Source organism: Eucyclogobius newberryi, unplaced genomic scaffold (assembly GCF_026437365.1).
Source record: "Eucyclogobius newberryi isolate DKJ021-1_F unplaced genomic scaffold, fEucNew1.0.hap1 SCAF_11, whole genome shotgun sequence".
In the NCBI taxonomy this organism is placed as follows: domain Eukaryota; kingdom Metazoa; phylum Chordata; class Actinopteri; order Gobiiformes; family Gobiidae; genus Eucyclogobius; species Eucyclogobius newberryi.
Genome location: NW_027315735.1, coordinates 8,638,393 through 8,656,605, shown reverse-complemented (window position 1 = coordinate 8,656,605; position 18,213 = coordinate 8,638,393). Strand labels below are relative to the sequence as shown.

At 41.2% G+C, this 18,213-nt stretch overlaps 1 protein-coding gene across 2 annotated transcripts in view; it reads right to left on the bottom strand.

Moving 5' to 3' along the window:
- The window catches only part of hspa9 (heat shock protein 9), a 44,153-nt gene that overhangs the window by 19,260 nt on the left and 6,680 nt on the right, over positions 1–18,213 (bottom strand). For both annotated transcript variants that reach the window (XM_072435529.1, XM_072435536.1), the window contains exons 4-10: positions 14,216–14,397; positions 11,246–11,370; positions 11,103–11,176; positions 5,418–5,524; positions 5,186–5,348; positions 3,589–3,681; positions 2,229–2,438 (exon numbers count right to left, since the gene is read on the bottom strand). In XM_072435529.1, coding sequence (XP_072291630.1) covers positions 2,229–2,438; positions 3,589–3,681; positions 5,186–5,348; positions 5,418–5,524; positions 11,103–11,176; positions 11,246–11,370; positions 14,216–14,397 — 954 coding nt within the window. The remainder of the gene's footprint in view (positions 1–2,228; positions 2,439–3,588; positions 3,682–5,185; positions 5,349–5,417; positions 5,525–11,102; positions 11,177–11,245; positions 11,371–14,215; positions 14,398–18,213) is intronic.

The following is an 18,213-nucleotide window of genomic DNA, read 5'->3' as shown; positions in this document are numbered from 1 at the left end:
TTCGCATCAGAGGAGAGGGCATGTTTTAAAAGTAACAGTGTGACTGGGGAGCAGAGTTGATGTGTGGGGGAGCGCGGGGGACCGTGGGCAGGCGGCACGCAGAGCTAGTTGCGGTGGTTAGAGTTGCAGCCCGGGACATCGTACTCTTTCACACAACAAATCTATCCTCTGTTGTGCTTTAGCTGCTTCAGGAACGAGCGTCGTGGGAAACAAAAGTCGTTCCGTGCGCTCTGCGCGCCACAGATTCACCATCGAACCATCGATGCAATAAAAAAAATAATCGAAGCTTTTTGTTATCGAATTACTCTATTTACTCGAGTAATCGTTGCAGCCCTACTCTGGACTAGGCATTAGCAAATCAATTGTAAATCCTCTACAAACCAGGACAGATCAGGCCACAGGTAAAAACACAGGTCAGAATGTAATAAAGTATGAATTTGACTGACTGAACACACTAATGTGACTGACACACTAATGTGACTGACACATTAATGTGACTGTGAACACAAACACAATGACCTTATTTGAGTAACTACATGAATCATTTGTCACTAAGATCAACTTAAAACTATGAAAATAGTGAGCTTGTATTGAGTTTGAGCAGAAACATGTCTGTGATATGAACATTTCACATCAGAAATGAGCAGTGTTTCACCTGCTGCACATTTGTGCAACAGTCTCCACAACTATTACTAGGCTGTAAGAAAGCAATTTATTTCTTATATTTTTATTGTTTTATTTTGTACATAATATTTGGCCCACGATTTGGTTTGATGGAACACTCTGGCTCATAACTTAAGGTGGAATGGACGATTTTTTTCAGCAAATTTTTCATCATATTTCCTTGTGGCGTGGATAAATCATTTGTCCTGCCACGTATCAATCATAAAACGCACCTATCGCTCACCTGCAGCCGCGTGCTGTTCGTCCCCACGTTTCAGTGTGCCTAAGCGCATGGATCTATCATAATAGTTCCCTCAGTGTATGGGGCAAAATGAAGACGGAGAAAGACAGTTCGAGCTGAAGTGGACAGAAACCTACGGGAGATGAGAGATGCGATGCGCTCCGTTGCCCTAATAAACAAACGCACGTGTGTGTTGTATCAGTTCGCACGGGGGAGTGCGCATGCGCACTTCCGCCTGCGTTCTTAAAATCGCCGAAAAATCGTCCATTGCGCCTTTAACCTCCTTTAACGCTCCACGTGCGTTTGTATTTAGTGGTGTGGCAGTTCAGGTGTACAGATAACTACACAGACGTGGAAATGTTAGTTAGTACATTTAAAAGGTTTTTTAAATCTTGAAGTTTATTTTGTTATAAAGTCAAATACAATATTTTTCAGTTCCAAATACCTATTTTACAATATTTAACAATAGATTGAATGTTTATCTCTGCAGATAAACTCTGAAGTTGTAATGCACATAAACTGAAGCACAGTGTTGATGAAATTACACTTGTTTTTCTTCTTCTTCTACATTTCAGTTTATGAGAACAAACGTGTTTGTAATTTCTTTTAATCGATCTAGTAATTGCTTCAAAAACAGCGTAGGCTATATAAAGCTATTTTTTTTTTTTATTGTTTTACGTTATGTTCGGCCCGCGACCCAGCCTGAGCGTCGAAATTCTGCCCAAAATGAGTTTGACATCCCTGATCAAGAGGTTCCGGTCAGTGGGCAGGGCTTACTCAGAGTAGGATAAATATATAGTTCTGAGACAAGATTCGCAGATTGAGAATGACTCTCATGAGAGACAAAAAGCCTCGTTAAGAAAATGTTTTTTTAAAAAGTGTCCAGATGACTACAACTGAATCTTTCATCTACAATCAAACACTCTTGGACAAATGAGGGATTAAACAGATGCCACATGGACAAGTTTCTCCTCTTAAAAGTTGTTAAGCATGAACAAGTAAAGAACAGCAAATAACATGTAGCAACATTGGTCTATTAATATCGTAACGACAACTTCATTGAGCTACAATGAAAACATTTAAGACACATCTACTTAACACAATACAATTTAGTCTGGTTGAAACTGAGCGTAGGGTGTGCAGTTGAGTTTTATCTCTATGGTCAGATAAGGTCACTTGGTACTCATTTAGTGGTATCAGTTCCTGGTATCAAAATGTAATTTGAGAGTACGAGTACAAGCACCTTGTGTCGAGCAAATACTGATATCAACATCTGTGCATCCCCATTGACAGCTCTATACAGTCCTCATAATGTTGCATTTACCTTGGGCATCCTTGACATGCCTCCGACTAGCAGCACTTCTCCGATTTCGCCTTTGGACACCTCGGCGTCCTGCATGGCCTTCTGACAAGGAGCCACGGTGCGACGGATCAGGTCGGCCACAATGCCCTCAAACTGCGCCCGGGTTAGCTTCATGTTGAGGTGCTTGGGCCCAGACGCGTCCATGGTCAGGTAAGGCAGGTTGATGTCAGTCTGGACGCAGATTTTTTAAAATTATATATAATTTTTGTTTTATCACAAATACGCTCCCAGAAGAGATGGTAAAAGCGCAATAAACAACTGAAGATGTTAAGAGTTTTGTGATTCAGATACACACTTTACTTGTGAAGAGAGCAAACTAGGGATGATGATTGGAACAAACTTTTGGCTATTGAAATCTAAATTTTACTCAAAGATATCCATTTATCATGTCCAAGAGGTGGGAGTTTTGAGGCCCAAATACATAGTTCTAAAGCCCAGTGGAATGCTGGTGTTGAAAATAGTTTGCCGTTAACAATTTCGTTTTTTGTTTATTAAAACAAATATAAAACAGTAACAAGAACAAAAACAGCAACAGACATTAGACAAATAGAGGGACAACAGTCTAGAAACTTCAGAGCGGGGTGATTGTGTGCGCGTTTGTGTGTGTGCACGGGTGTGTATGTATTATAACCATCATCGCAATGCTACCATATATTGTTGTACATGTAGCAGTAGTCATTGTTAAAATATGAATTATATACCACCCCCACAGACGGGAAATATCTAAATTATACAAACGTATTAAATTTGTAGAGACACTCTACTAATTACATTAAAAATAAATGGAAAAGAGGGTAATCTGAGTCCCATGTATGCTGGTGTATGAAAAAGTGTGTTCTGAGTAATTGAGGGACAACGGATGGACATTAGCCCATGGCTACAATCTGTTGTGTTTACAGCATGTACATCATGTATGGTCATTAAGATGCACTGTCCTGAACAAATAAAATATGACTAATACAATATATGTACGTCTCAGTGGAGAACAGCAAAATCACTGTGGAGGAACTCTGTTGGAAAAATTAGTATTTCTCATCAACATGTCAGAGTGCTCATTATTTACATTCTGACAGTTGGGGAAACGGTGGTAACCAGGAGGCAAACCAATATGTGTTTTGGGATGGTCCTGTTGCTCAGAAATATTGAACTGAGATCAATAAAGTGTAGTTGACCAAAAGCAGAACAGTGAAAACTCACTCTGAAGACAACTGTTACAATATACCACAAAATAATAATTATTCTAAATGTGAACGAACACTCCATTTGTGTTCTAAAAATTTGAATCTAGACTAAAAGTTTGTGCAAACTGGTGTGGACTGACCTGCAGCGAGGACGACAGCTCACACTTTGCCTTCTCCGCAGCCTCTCGGACCCTCTGCAGAGCCATGTTGTCTTTCAGCAGATCTACCCCTGTCTGGATAGGTAAAAAGTCGTGTTAGAATACAGGAAACCCCTAACACAGTATTGAGATAGAATTGAGATGTTAGAGGAGAGGAGGAGTACACCATGCAGTGAGTGGAATTGTTTATTTTGTGTATCATCACTTCAGCTCTGTTGTATACAGTGAGTCTTGCTGTGACCATTGTTTTTGCATTGTTCTTTCTGCAATTATTTGGCTCCATGTATGCACAGTAGTCACTAAGCAGTCTTTTATAACGGAGCATGGCCAAAATCGGACCGTTACTCATTCACCCCAAACTGACCACCGCACTAGTTTCTAAGGGGCTTAGGGATGTCGTGATATCAAATTTTAGGGTCAAGATTATCGTGAGGGAAAATGTCGCAATTTTACATTTAACACTAGAACTCCCAGAGTCCTGTCATTCAAACCAATGGAATTCTGAGGAAAGTAACTGCCATAGTATGTTTGTTGCCATGTCAAGTTGTTAAGGTGGCAGCACATATGCCAGGATTCACATGCAGCCGACTGCAGTGATGAGAGTTCGAATCCTCCCTTCTCGCTCCTCCCCATTTCAAACTTTACCTTCTGATAGAGCCTACGGGCAAAACAATAAATGAAATTTAATAATGTCTGTTGCCTTGGCAATGGAAAACGCATTTAAAAAAATTACATTGAAATGAATGGAGCTGTAAAAATGACTGCTCAGGAAGTTAGGTTAAAATTTTCTAAAAACTCATAAGAGAAATTAAATATATAAAATAAAAAAGTGAGGAACAACAAAAATCCACCAAAGCAGAATAAAAAGACTGCTTTAAAATGACTAATCTGGGAGTTCTAGTGTTAATCATGATTAAAAGACACGTTAGCCTAGTCACAACAACTCTCAAGCCCTGTTCACGCCAAAGCGTCAAAAGCGTCCAGTTTACATTGAAAATCTATGTAAACACGTGTCTTGGGCGTCCTGCGTTGTTGGCGGTGCGATTTCTGCGTTTTTGCGAGGCAATTCCTGCGTTTTGAGCATCGGACATGCCGTGTCGGTGGCGTTTGCGCGTCGAACGCTTTGGATTAACAAGATGGTTTGAAATTGTTGAGCAGAATTTGTAACAGTGTTTTTATTTTTGAAAAACAAACAGTTATACTGCATCCCTAGAATCCATATATAATCGCAGTTATTGAGAAATCGGTTAATTTTGACATTCCGTAACAGGCTTTAGAGCCCAGTGAACAAGCACACTTCACTGGAACCATAAATGGTGGTCTTTTCTTTACATTGTGGTAAAACACAGTGAGGATGATGTGCGTTAATGGCGATGAAGGAAAAGTGTTGTGAGCGGTGCACAGAGGTTCACCTAGATCCGCAGAGGCAGGAGTATCTCAGACATAAAATGCATCCAATTTGTCTTGTTATCAGAGGCAGGCAAACGGCATTTACTATATTAGATTCTGAACCACAAATCGGCCATCTCTAAATTACTTTCGGCATTAAATCTCCAGCTTAAAAATGTGGACTGCACACCTCTCTCTTGAACTCCTTGACGATGTGCTGGAGCAGGTACTGGTCGAAGTCTTCTCCTCCCAGAAAGGTGTCTCCATTTGTGGACTTTACCTCGAACACTCCCTTCTGGATCTCCAGGACGGATATATCAAACGTACCACCACCCAAATCGTACACGGCGATGCTAGATCAGAGAGATAATTAATTTCACCAGCTTTTATATGGGGGTTTTGTACTCATCCTGGGCACTCACATTTTGTCCTGCGTTTTGTCCAGGCCGTATGCCAGAGCAGCGGCGGTGGGCTCGTTGATGACACGCAGAACGTTGAGACCGGCGATCTGTCCGGCATCTTTGGTAGCCTGAAACAAAGAGGGGACAAAGATTAGCAGGGCAATCAAAGCTGAATCAAAGCGGCTTGTGCCTTTGGTTGAAACGGTCAAAATATGCTTCAAACATTTCAAATATGTGCGATTAAATAAACCTTTGTGCATTCCTGTTCTGCGCCCAGTGTTTAAATCTTTGGGAGGAAATTACCCATTTAACCGTGAGACAATATGCCATTTGCCTTGTCCACAACATATAGTTGTAATTAGGGCTGCACCGATACCAGTATCAGGTATTGGCTCGATACCAAATGCTTGTCTATGTACATGTGGTGGCAATACCAAGGGCAGATACCCCATTACCGCGCTGAGTCTAATATTCACGCTCACGCAGCTCACCTCTCAGCTGAAGCAGCGAGACTTTAATTCCGCGAAAAACTGTCGGCATAGTTGAAAATATTGAAAATCCGGTCCGCGCAGGGGGCGTGTCGGAAAAAGGGGGCGCGTGAGGGGGCGTGTCGGAAAAAAACCTTGCGGACGCGTCACAAAACCAACAACAACAATGGGAGGAGTACTTTTACGGACTACGACAGAGTCTGAGGACTACGAAACGTCTGAGGAATAAAGTCTGGCGGTAATGCAACACTCGGATGCCAACCGCCATAAAACAACAACACCAACCTTTTTCAATTGAAAATCTAATCTGGCGACTGAATAGTGCAGTGTCTAAGCTTTTAAAAAGAGCATAATATGTCCATAATGGTCATTATGACTGTGGTAAATTGAGAAAACACATTGTTAGGCTTAAAGTGTCTACCGCAATAGTAGCTTAAATAGTAACGCTTTTAAAAAGGTCCTCTTTGCAATACCATTTAAAGTATGGGCCAACAAAACCAGTAATATTGGTAGAAATGTAAAACAACCCTTCAAATATACATTTGTATGAGAAAATGAGCTAAATTATGAAATTCTATCCATCTTCCAGTTCAAGGAAAAATTGAGGACTTTTCACCATTCGAACATATTTGGCTGTTTGTACGCAATATATTACTGTTTTGAATAGTTACTTTGCTATGGTAACAGACCTAATGTGGAAATTTACAACTGTATTAGATCCATGAGTCAATTATTAGAAGACCTGTAAAAATAATGCATGGCATCTGCATCAGTTCTCGGTATCAGCAAGTACTAAGTCCTAATTTGGGGGAAAAGTGGTATTGGTGCTGGAGAAGCTTGGAGTAGAGCCACTGCTCCTCAACATCGAAAAGACCAAGCTGAGGTGGCTTGGGCATCGGTTCCGGAGCCTCCTTGACGCCTCCCTGGGGAAGTGTTCCGGGCATGTCCCATCAGAAAGAGGCTGGAGGGACTCTCGTTTGGCCTGGGAACACTTTGGGATAACCCCCCGGGAGGAGCTGGAGGAAGTGGCCGAGTGAGTACCTGCTTACACTGCTGTCCCAGTGGAAGAGGATAGATGGATGGATGGTATTGGTGCATCCCTACCTCAGGGTTCGTAAATATTTTTTTTATGACTTTTCAATAACTTTTCCATAAACATTTCCCAACTTTCCATGATCTTTAATAACATATTCACAAGAACATAGAATAAACTCTAAATTTCAACCCATTTAGTTGCAGTACAGTTTGGAAATTTAGTTTTGCTATGTAATATTCACACTAAATTGTAGAACAGGCTTTCATTCACTAAAGTTTATTTTCAAACTTAAAAGAAAAACATTTGTACATTCTATTAAACATTTTGATTGTGAATTTTGAGAGGAATTTTACATTGTTTGAAATATTCTCTTGCTTAAAGATAAGACACTAGAGTGTGTATTGTCCATATGTTACACCAATAGCCGTAAAGAGCAGAGGTCTAGCCCAGGCTTTAGACTTTTATCAGGACGTTTGAACCCATCTTTTTCTCCTTCGTGTAGAATGTCTTTGAGGGTTGAGAAACATCCCATGTTAAAAAAAAAGCTTCTTATTCAATTTCTTACCATTGTGAAGCCGGTGTGGGGGGCACATCTCTTTGTCTGTGTTTAGTGAAGTAGTTAGAATGCTGCACAAGAGGTTTTCCAGTGCGCACACGATTCTGATCAATGCGGCATCCTCCGGGGTTGCGGTTCAGTGCGGTTTATTCCCAGCGTCCAGAGGGATTCACTTGATCCTGGGTCTCAAAACTCACTAGTAGTTTTGAGACGCCTTGTGCGCCGGTCCCTGGTTCACTTCTGAAGACACCGAGTGTGCAGGCTGTGTGTCTGTCAGTGCCCGCAGGCACGGGCTCAATGAGGGCCGCTAAATTGGAGCTGTAGTTACAGAGAGCAGCGGGAGATTCTTTTTCGTACTGGCCACAGGTCTTGTGCCATCTACCTTTCTGGAATAAAAATCTATGATACGTTTCTGATCTTTTAATGCAGACATTTATTTCTGAACCAAAATATTTTCTAATCTTCCAAAGCCAAAACAATTCCAAAACTTTTCCAGGGCCTGGAAATTGTATTCTGCTACTTGTACACAAAACACAACACCAAAGAGCCCCTTAGAAAACTGATGTCCGGGTGGAAAAAAGTTTGCTAAACTGCAGAAATAATGAATTTATCTCAAAGGCTGCGCAAACCTGGTTAATACTGCATGATCTTATGGACTGATATAAATCATAGAGCTGCGTTTTCTACATTAACACTCTTTAAATAATATTTATCTCCCTCAAATGGTATTATGTGTTACAAGATCACAACAATATTATGTTGGTTTCAGTTTGAGTAACTGCGTAATGTTAGTTCGAAAAGATCTTTATAATTATAGAAACACATATTTGGACTATTTCTCGTCTGATTTTCCTCATTCAACGTTCTTTTTGTAGATATTTTGTGTGTGATTCTTGCCATTACTTTTGGTATTCCTTGGCATCTTTCGGGACTTCTCGTCAAAGTTGAAATTTTTCTTTTAGAGTGGTTTTTATAGTAGCAGTAGAACTTCTAGTACTAGTTGTGTTGCTTTTAATGGTGGTTGGCAGACCACTGAAAAGGTGCCTTTACCACCACCTACAGTAGTTGTACGTCTTCTGTAGTTAAAAAAAAAGAACGAGAGAAAGAGAGCCCCTAGTACTTTGTAGTTCAACAACTTCAAGAACTTGTAGCGTTTTTGTCATGCAGTGGTCATAGTAACTCTCCCGAACTAACATGCAACGTGTTTTGTCATTCAATAATCATGGTAGTATTAATGTTGGCGTTTGTTGGTTTGGTAGTTTTTTCAGAATTACTCAATTTCCGGGCTATACAGCGCTCCTGAATAAAAGCTGCGCACATGAAATATACGAAAATAGAACTTGTACATATAAGGGCCACACCTGTCAATAAACCGCATGTGCCCGCGTTGTAACGAGATATTTATACATAGTTGTCTTTTGAACCAGGGGGCTCGTGGTCTGAGGGCCAGTTTCAACTTTGTGTCCCAAAAACGAGACTCAAAAGCCGGGGCGCCAGGGACTTTTCTGTAGCTGGCCACAAACTTTGGAATAGACTGCACCTTCAATTGATGCTTTTAGGTCTAGTTTAAAAAACGCACTTTTATTCACTGGCATGAGGTCCTCTGGCCGTCTTTTATTATTTTATACATTTGATGTCGTTTTTAATTAGTTTGACAGGATATCAACGGAAACCATAATACTAAAAGGGGATTGTGTAGTGCAACACTACAAAGACACCATCTCTATAATCTTCCAGATAATCCTGTGTTAAGTGAGCAACTATAGCCCTGGATGATTGTTGAGACTGGATTGTAAGAAGATTCAGCAGATTGAATTCCTGTTTATCATTTTGAAACCATAAAACTAATTCAGTTCCCCCTCATATGCTGTACAGTGAATCGGCACATGCTCAACAGTTTCTGGTTCTTGGCAGTGATTACATATACCGGAAGGATGTTTGCCTATCCTATTCAGAGACCTATTCAGTGTGGCCTATTATGCGAGTAAAGGCTCACTCTTCTGTGTTTCTGCCCATGGATCTGTAAGAGTGAGTCTGTTGTTTTGTTACTTTTAATTGCGGTTGGCAGCCAACTGAAAAGGTGCATTTACCGCCACCTGCCTTAGTTGTAAGTCTTCAAAGTATGCGTTTTAAGCAATACCGTAAAAAAGAAAAGAGACAAAGAGAGAGAAATTGTCTTCAAAGCCCATGGGATAAAAGCAGTGCCTGACCTGGGGCTAGCGGTCAAGAAGAGGTTGACAGATCGCCTTTCTGTTTTCACGTCGGAACTTATAGCGATACGGTTGGCGTTGGAATGGGCGGAATCTGCTTTGCAGTGTTGCGGCATTGTGGTGGCCTCTGACAGCCTTTCTGCATTGCAAAGCATTAAATCTGGGAAATCGGATTGCAGACAGGATGTGTTGAATGGCATCTTCTGTCTGATGCTCTCCCTGTCCAGGAAGGATGTGAGGGTTTCCTTCATTTGGGTCCCTGCGCATGTGGGGGTGGATGGTAACGAAATGGCTGATGCACTGGCTAAACGTTCCCTTCGGCGGCCATCAATTGATGTGGCGGTTGAGTTGGGCAAGTCTGAAATCAAGCCCGTTATCAAGAGTCATGTGGTCGGCCTTTGGCAGGAATTTTGGAGCCACTGTGTTACTGGACGGCATCTCTATCACATGCAGGGTAGTGTGGGTCCTTGCGGGTCTATGGGCAGGAACGCGTGGGAGGAAAGGGCCTTCGCCCGCATGAGGATTGGCCATACTGGACTCAATTGGTCACTGAGTAGGATAGGCAAACATCCGACCGGTCTGTGTGGTCACTGTCGGGTGCCAGAGACTGTCGAGCATGTGCTGATTTGCTGTGAGGCTTATGATAGGGAAAGGGCCGGGTTGGCCTTGTGGTTTCGGAATAATGGGCGGGAGTTCAATCTGCGGAACGTTCTGGCGATCCAGTCACAGGGTTTGTGTCAGGCTGTGGTTGCTTACTTATGTAGCACAGGGCTGGGTAAACGTTTATAGAGGTGGGGGGTGTTGGAGACTGAGCCGAGGATGAGGAGCAAGAGGATGTTCTAACGCGCTTGGACTTCATGGGCCTAGAAACGCCAAAGTGATGGAAGAAGGACTTCTAAAGGATAAAACGACAAAGACGTCCCATGACCTCATGGGCTTTGTAAAACAACAAAGACGTCCCATGATCTCATGGGCTTTGTACTTCCAAAGCACCGGGCGTCGAAGGGGGCAAGGAAGGTGAGGGGGAGTCTCCCTGGAATAAAGCCGGTTGGTCTCTGACACAACAACTATTCTAGTCACAAAAACACATCATGACCTCATGGGCTTTGTAACGCCAAAGCAATGGGAGGAGTACTTTTACGGACTACGACAGAGTCTGAGGACTACGAAACGTCTGAGGAATAAAGTCTGGCGGTAATGCAACACTCGGATGCCAACCGCCATAAAACAACAACAACAACAGAAAGGAATTGAACGCTTTGATGCGTCATCACATGACCGGACATCACAGGCATGATGTCATCATATGCGTTTTCGTCATTCAGTGATCATAGCAATTGTACAGGATATGGCCATGCATTACGCAGTCACTTGCAATGGCTTCTTGCCATTGCAGCTTCTAGTTTAAAGTAATACCTGTCTCTGGGAGTCGTTGAAATAGGCCGGCACGGTGACAACAGCGTTCTTCACATTAGTTCCAAGATAATTCTCTGGCAAAAAAAAGCAAAACATTGCACTACCAAATCTAAACCATAGAAAATGAGAGCACATACACATACCTGCTGTCTCCTTCATCTTCATGAGGACAAAGGCCCCACCCTGACTGGGGGAGTACATCTTTCCATGAGCCTCCACCCAGGCGTCCCCATTAGACGCACGCACTATTTTGTATGGCACGTTCTTCCTGTTAAGAAAAAACATACATTATATAAATCGGTCCTCGCCCACACTACGCCGTCTCCCTGTAACGCATTCACCTACAGGCAAATCTGTAGCGCTAGTGCACCTCCTCCTTTACTTTACAAATAGGGCATTATTGTATACTGAAATGTTCAATATTTTGGGCAAAGTTTGCGGCTCCACCGCATAGAGACCGTAGAACAGCGAAGAAAAATTTTGAGGCCCCACACCTGAAGATGGGTCTCACTAAACTGTTGGTCAATCGAACTAAGGCCCAAGGAGGAGTTAATAAAGTATAAACAGATTTGTCAATTTTCCCATTAGAGTAACATGGGCGGTTTCGGTCATCGCAACGGCTATGCCGCAAGACAGACAGTCTCATTTACACAATAGAATTTTGTGCAACATTTCATAACATTGCAGGGGGAAAAAAATGTTTTGCTCCCCATATAACATTTTATTTCACTCTGTAGGTGGTGCCATCATGTCAAATAAATAAGTTTCATTTTAAGTAGGTTTAAGGCCAGGAGTTAAAAAAAAAAGTTTAAAATTAAACGCAATTCAGACTTTGTATGTGCAAATGGCAGCAAATGTAAAATTTGTGAAAGGTATCAACATAAATTTGATAATTATATACTATAACTATACTATAAGGTTGCCCCACTAGACACCATTTTCACAGAATTTCAGCTTTTGGTACATCGGGGGATGCTGACACGCCAATTTTCAAAAAAAAAAAAAAAAATGAAAAAAAGGAGAGCCAGAATGTAGAGAAGCCTGATTTTTGAGGTAATGAATGCCGGTTTAGTGCTCACAAGATGTCACTTTATTTCTTGAACAGAACAGGAAAATCACCTCGTCTACAGAGCCCGCGCTTAGCTCCGCCCCAGAGACCGCGCACATACAACAAAACAAGTCACTCCCATCTCAAACACAGGCCCCGCCCCCCCAAAACTTATAACCAATATGCATGGATCTAATATATTAGCAATATGTAATGACCTGGACTCCACACAATATCAATGCATTAACAACAGTAGTGTGAGAGGAACGTTTAACCAGATAATGCTTAACATTAGGGTCGCTACAATATGAATAAAATAACTTGATGTGGTGCGATGTATTTGGCATTTATTTCAGTGGGTTAATGTGCAATATACATATTTATACATCAAAGTAAATACTAAGTCAAAGTAATATTGTTTAATTGCTGTATTCATTAATTGGAGTTTATATTTTGTAATGTACTTTGTATTCTACAGTTGTTAAATATGGGCTGGTGTTTAATGCTGCTAATATGATGCATTGTGTAAAATATATTCATATTCTATTTTTGATACTGCGATACTGTTGATTGATTTATCGTGGCTCTAGTTGACGTTTATGCTAGTTTTTACCTGACTTTCGATGCCAATGGATCTGCAAAATTAAAGAGTGTATCTTAATGTATCTAAAGGCTACGTCTGAGTAAATTCAGCATTAAACTACAAATTGTGGGTAGACCCCTTCAAGTGTGGGGGCCAGCGCAGTCAAACCAGTAATACACTTGACAAATATTGTATCAGTTGAAACAGCTGCCCCAATGCCAATACTCAACTTGCTCTTGTTTGGAAGTTGTTCCTCAAGTAAAACACATGAATATGTGTTAAATGTTAAGCTATAAGCAGCTAGCTTGTAGCTAGTAAGTTGTAATTTCTGTTAAAAAACAGTGAATAAAACAGACAAGTTGAGTTCATTTCAATCTGCAGTTAAGCCTTGTGTTTGAGAGTTGTCCTTGTTCAAGTGTCTTAATTGAGCCAAGTTGCTTGTGTTATGCTTTTATAACATTATGCAAATATGGCATGGATTAAACCTCTGGATTCGACTCCGGACCTGGACGTGGGTTTAGGTATGCATCCCTAACACACACGCACGCACGGCGTGGACAGCCGAGTAGTTCTCCCACATGTCAATCATTCATTGCGTCCTACAACAGGAGGGTGGGGGTTGAGTGCGTGCATGCACAGTTTTAAAAAAGGAGACCAATAGTCGCTTGAGTTCTCAACACGGCAAAATCCTCTATTATTCCTTTAAAATAAGAAACTTGATTGTAAAACATTTTGTTGAGTGAGACCAGTGATCCCTGGTGTTTTGAGCTGTAACTCTACATTGTCATTTTGCAGCATAAGATACGTGTGCTGTTCACTTTAACCTCAGTGTCTTCGCGGACTTTGTTTCATACTCGCGGTCGTTCGTGCCATTTCCATGGATGTATTGGCTGTTTCAAAGCACAACAAAGGAGAGAGTGGTGTATTTTAAACTAAACTTACGAGTGTGACTGGGAAGCAGAGTTTGTCGAGAGGACCGTGAGTATGAAACAGGTCCACTATGGCGGGGCGAAGACACGGAGGCTAAAGTGAACGGTACACGGAGCTAATGCTGCAAAATTATTTGAGTTACCAAGCCCCCATGGTGCGCACGGGGCAAAGAATGAGCCAGTTGTCATTGCGTAATCATAACCTAAAGCCGGTTCACATGGATCTATTAAAATATCATGTTCACTTTATAGTCTAGCTCATGGTCTGGCCTAATGCTTTGGTCACTTCTTTACTTTTACAACATTTACAGTGCATCAGAACATTTGCTCGTTAAAGCAAATGTTTTCATGCGTCAATTTAATCATTATATTGTATACATAGTGCTTAACTGTACATTCTGATAGGCGCACCTCTAATTAGGAGGTCATTAAACAGTGGGTTGTGACATAATCTCTCCTTCATTCAGGAGTGTTCTATTAATCTAATTAAACTACACAAATAATTGGTCATGGTTAAAGTTTCATAATTTGACGTGACTTGGGCTTTACTCACATGTCTTTCTGCACCTCTGGGTCATCGTATCTGCGGCCAATCAGCCTCTTGGTAGCGTACAGAGTGTTCTGGGGGTTGGTGACTGCCTGGCGCTTGGCGGGCATGCCCACCAGACGCTCCCCCTCTGCAGTGAAGGCCACGACAGAGGGCGTAGTGCGGGCACCCTCTGCATTCTCCAGCACCTGCATTCAAACAATATTATGTGTTAAGTATGTAGTGTTCAAATTATTATTATTGCACCATCAATAATACAGTATTCAAAATCTAAAATTATTTCTCCCATTTTTTCTGAAATAACTTCAAACAGAATGTGTTTGAGACCCATAAATGAAGTGTTAATCCGAAATATATATAGTTTAAATTAAATATTCAGTTTGGGATGTACACTTTACAAGCAATGCTGCTGGTCCATTCAGAAACAGGAAAAAAAACAAGTAAAACTGTTCCATGGACAGAGGCTTTCAGCTGCTATGTTTTAAACAGAACAGACTGTAAACTTTAGTCCCATCTTTAATCTGAGTCAAAAGATCCTGAAAGGGCAAAGTTAGACTTTTAAATGCTATAGAAAGGTTTTAAACAAAACTTATTAATTATAAGTGTGACAAATTCACTTGTGTTAAGTTTGAGAAATTGACTAGTTTTCTTCCTAAACGATCAGTTTAGTCATGTTTACTCCAAATAACCTAGTGTAAGTGGTTTAAAGAAGTTGAGTGTGTAATTAGACAGTCTGAGCAGCTGCTGTTACAGGAGGAAGCCGAGCAATACCATGACACACGAATGGATAGGAACTTTAGTCTGACAAATCTAAATAGAACTAGAAATTCACAGAATAGAAAAGTGTGAAAGCAAACTAATAGAAATGATCATATTATAGCCTACCTATGTCTAGTGCTACATACGCCCTATTAAACTTTTTTTTTTCACCAAAGGTATTGTGTGTTGTAACTAGTTGGACACATTTTAAAATTGATTTGATCCTTATTTTTTAATACAAATTTACCAGTTTATAGCAATATTTACTTGATAAAAACATTTCATGTAATGGGCTATCAGCCACCAATTGTAACCTGGCTTACGCCCTCTCCTCACCGAGTACTCAGTGGCTTACTAATCGGTGTAATCCTTCATTAGTCCAGGACAAAAGTGACGTGAGACGCACCAAAAACATTTAAGTCCAAAGTATGGACTCACTTTGGCTTCTTTTTCAGCACAGATGGTACAAAGCTTGAAAAAGGCGTTTCAAGTTTTACACGGGAAACACGACCAACATGCACAGCCACCTCTCACGGCATCACCCGCAGGTGTGCGAGAAAGGCTCAAAGCCGATACAGCCCAGCGTGAACTCCCCTTTTCAGGCAAAGCTGCCACCTTCTCCTGCAAGGGCAAAATCAATCACAAATGGGATCGCTATTTACATGCGTAGAACTCAAATGAAGAGTCGCTGTTTAATTGAGGGGAGTTTAATGATGGCTTTTCTTTACATCTTGTTTGCCAGAGGGTATATTTTGCGGGTGTGTCGTCTTATACCACGCACACACTGCTAGACTGGAGAGTCAAACAAACTGCTAATTTAAACTGTAAACTTATCAAAACTTTGATGGCGAACTCCGATATTGTAATAGATCCATGACTCCGACGAGCCAAACTCCACTCTTTCTCTCTCCTCTCGGACCCACCTTGCACAGTGCTCAGCGGTGGTCTAGGCTCTGCCCCTTTAAAGGGCTAGCATAACAATCTCTCATGGAGCCTTTTTAACATATATCTAGAGTTATTATAGACAATATGTGTGACCCGCCGGCCATAAAACCGCCACAAGTCGGCCCCGACCAAACGGAGAAAGACAAAATAAGGTTTTTTCTTTTCAAAAGTGTGATTTTTTGCAGAATGTGCAAGTTGAAGTTATGAAGGAGCCCCTCCGTGCTTCAAATAACACTATTGGTTGTCTTAAAAGTATATATTAACCTGTTACCATCCACCTGTTTCGCCCTGTGCACAATGGTTGGACATACTCAAATGGCATTGCTTATTAAAAGAGGATCTTATGTTCCACATGCAAGTGTGATGCATCATTAGAAAGCTTAGGCCTTCTAGTTTCTGTAGATGTGCACTTGAACACTGTCAGGGCTTCAGAACTTACACTACAGAAGCCCAAACATAAACAAAACATCCTTTTTTTTGTCTCGCCTGAATATTGTCAATTTGTAATGGTCCTGAGCATGACATACTTCATTGTGTGCATATGCTGTTCACTGTACATGATGTTTATCTTGTTGACAACAACTGTGTAAAGTTTCAGAGCTCTAGGAACAGGCATTTTGGTGCTGTTGACCTTTTTGTATCAAAAAGTATATTCGGAACAAGTGATCCAAATATGTGCCAACTGTGCCAAACTGTTTTATTACAATTTTAGCTCCTCTATGATCATAAAACATACATTTAGATGTTTTGTAGGCCACTAATACCGATTATAACTGCTAAAAACAATATATGTGAAAATGTGTAAATATGAGTTTACCCATGAATTTCCCATATAGAGGTTTAAAAAAAAAGAAAAAAAAAAATATATATATATATATTTTTGTATTGGTATAATCCTGCCGAGAAATCTGGCTCTTTACAGCCTTACCTGAGCCTTACGCACGATTATACAGAAGATTCTGTGTCAATAAGGCCTTTGTCCCGCCCCTCTTTCTAAAGCTATTCTTATTGGCTAGAATAATATGTCATTCAAAGTCTGCTACGTCGCTAGCATGCGGCGCTATTTAGATGTAAACAGTGGAATCCATGTGCGTCGCATTTTTTTTTTTGCGGAGGCGGTAGCAAACAAACCCATGGACAGAATTCGTGGATGGTCTCATTCTGTAGCCAACAGTCTGAAGAAAAGAAGGATGTCCAACATTATTTTATAGGTCAAACAGGTCATTTGTTATGGACGGAGAAATGCGCCGGACAAGCGTATTCTCGTCCGGCGAGAATCGAAAAAAAGTTTGTTTACTTGACAATATCTCGAAATCGGAAAACTTAAGGAAAAATACAAGTGGATATTGTTTTTCAATGATTCCTTACGGACAGACTGAGTACAAGGATGTACAGAATTAAAGCCGTTTCGTCCATCATAAACAGCAAATAGGTAGGACATGCGTTTGCCAATAGTTTGTGAGAAAGTCTCAACTTTTACAATTGCTTCTTGGGGCATATTATTCAAAGTAAATCAATGACATTCGTTTTGTTGAGAAAATAAGCTTTAAAATGATGTATGGCTTGCTGGTATTGACCACGGAAATAAAAGTGATGTAAGAGAATATTTGAGATATAGAAAACGCTTGTCGGCGGACAGGTGGGTGGTAACAGGTTAAGCTGTTAAAAATGGGTCGTTTTTGGGTCTTTTTCCAGCTCTCCGCTCGGGGGCGTTACCCATTTCCAGCCGTGCAATGTTGTTATTTTTCAACCAATCAGCTGCCAAGCAGACGGCTACTTATTCGGCTACTTATTCAGCAGCAGCTACGTGTTCTCGGAGACATTTTCATTAATTTCTCCAGAGCTTATGATTCTACCACTACTACATCTATCAAATGCCTAAGACGAAAGTGCCACCGGTCCTCATGGCGTTTGTTCCTGCGCTAGCCGCTGAGTTTGGCTTGTTATTGTTCTGACCGGAGCCGGACGGAGCTAAGCTAAAACCCTGCACTGGTGAGCTCTGTGAGATCTGCAGCACTGGACCCCTGCATTACGACGGAACTGAGGTACTTTTACTCTAAAGGATTGCTTCGCAGTATCGCCATATCGATAATTGCAGTATCGCCATATCGATAATCGCAGTATCGCCATATCGCGGCAGTATCGCCGTGAGGTACCCAGCGATTGCCAGCCCTTGTTAAGATTCAACCTTACGTTTATTTATAATGGAATTTTTAAATCCCTGGAGAAGTAGACGCTCAGGGCATTCGGATGCTAATCAGTTACGCAGGGAGGAGAGAGAGTGAGCCAGGGACAATAGG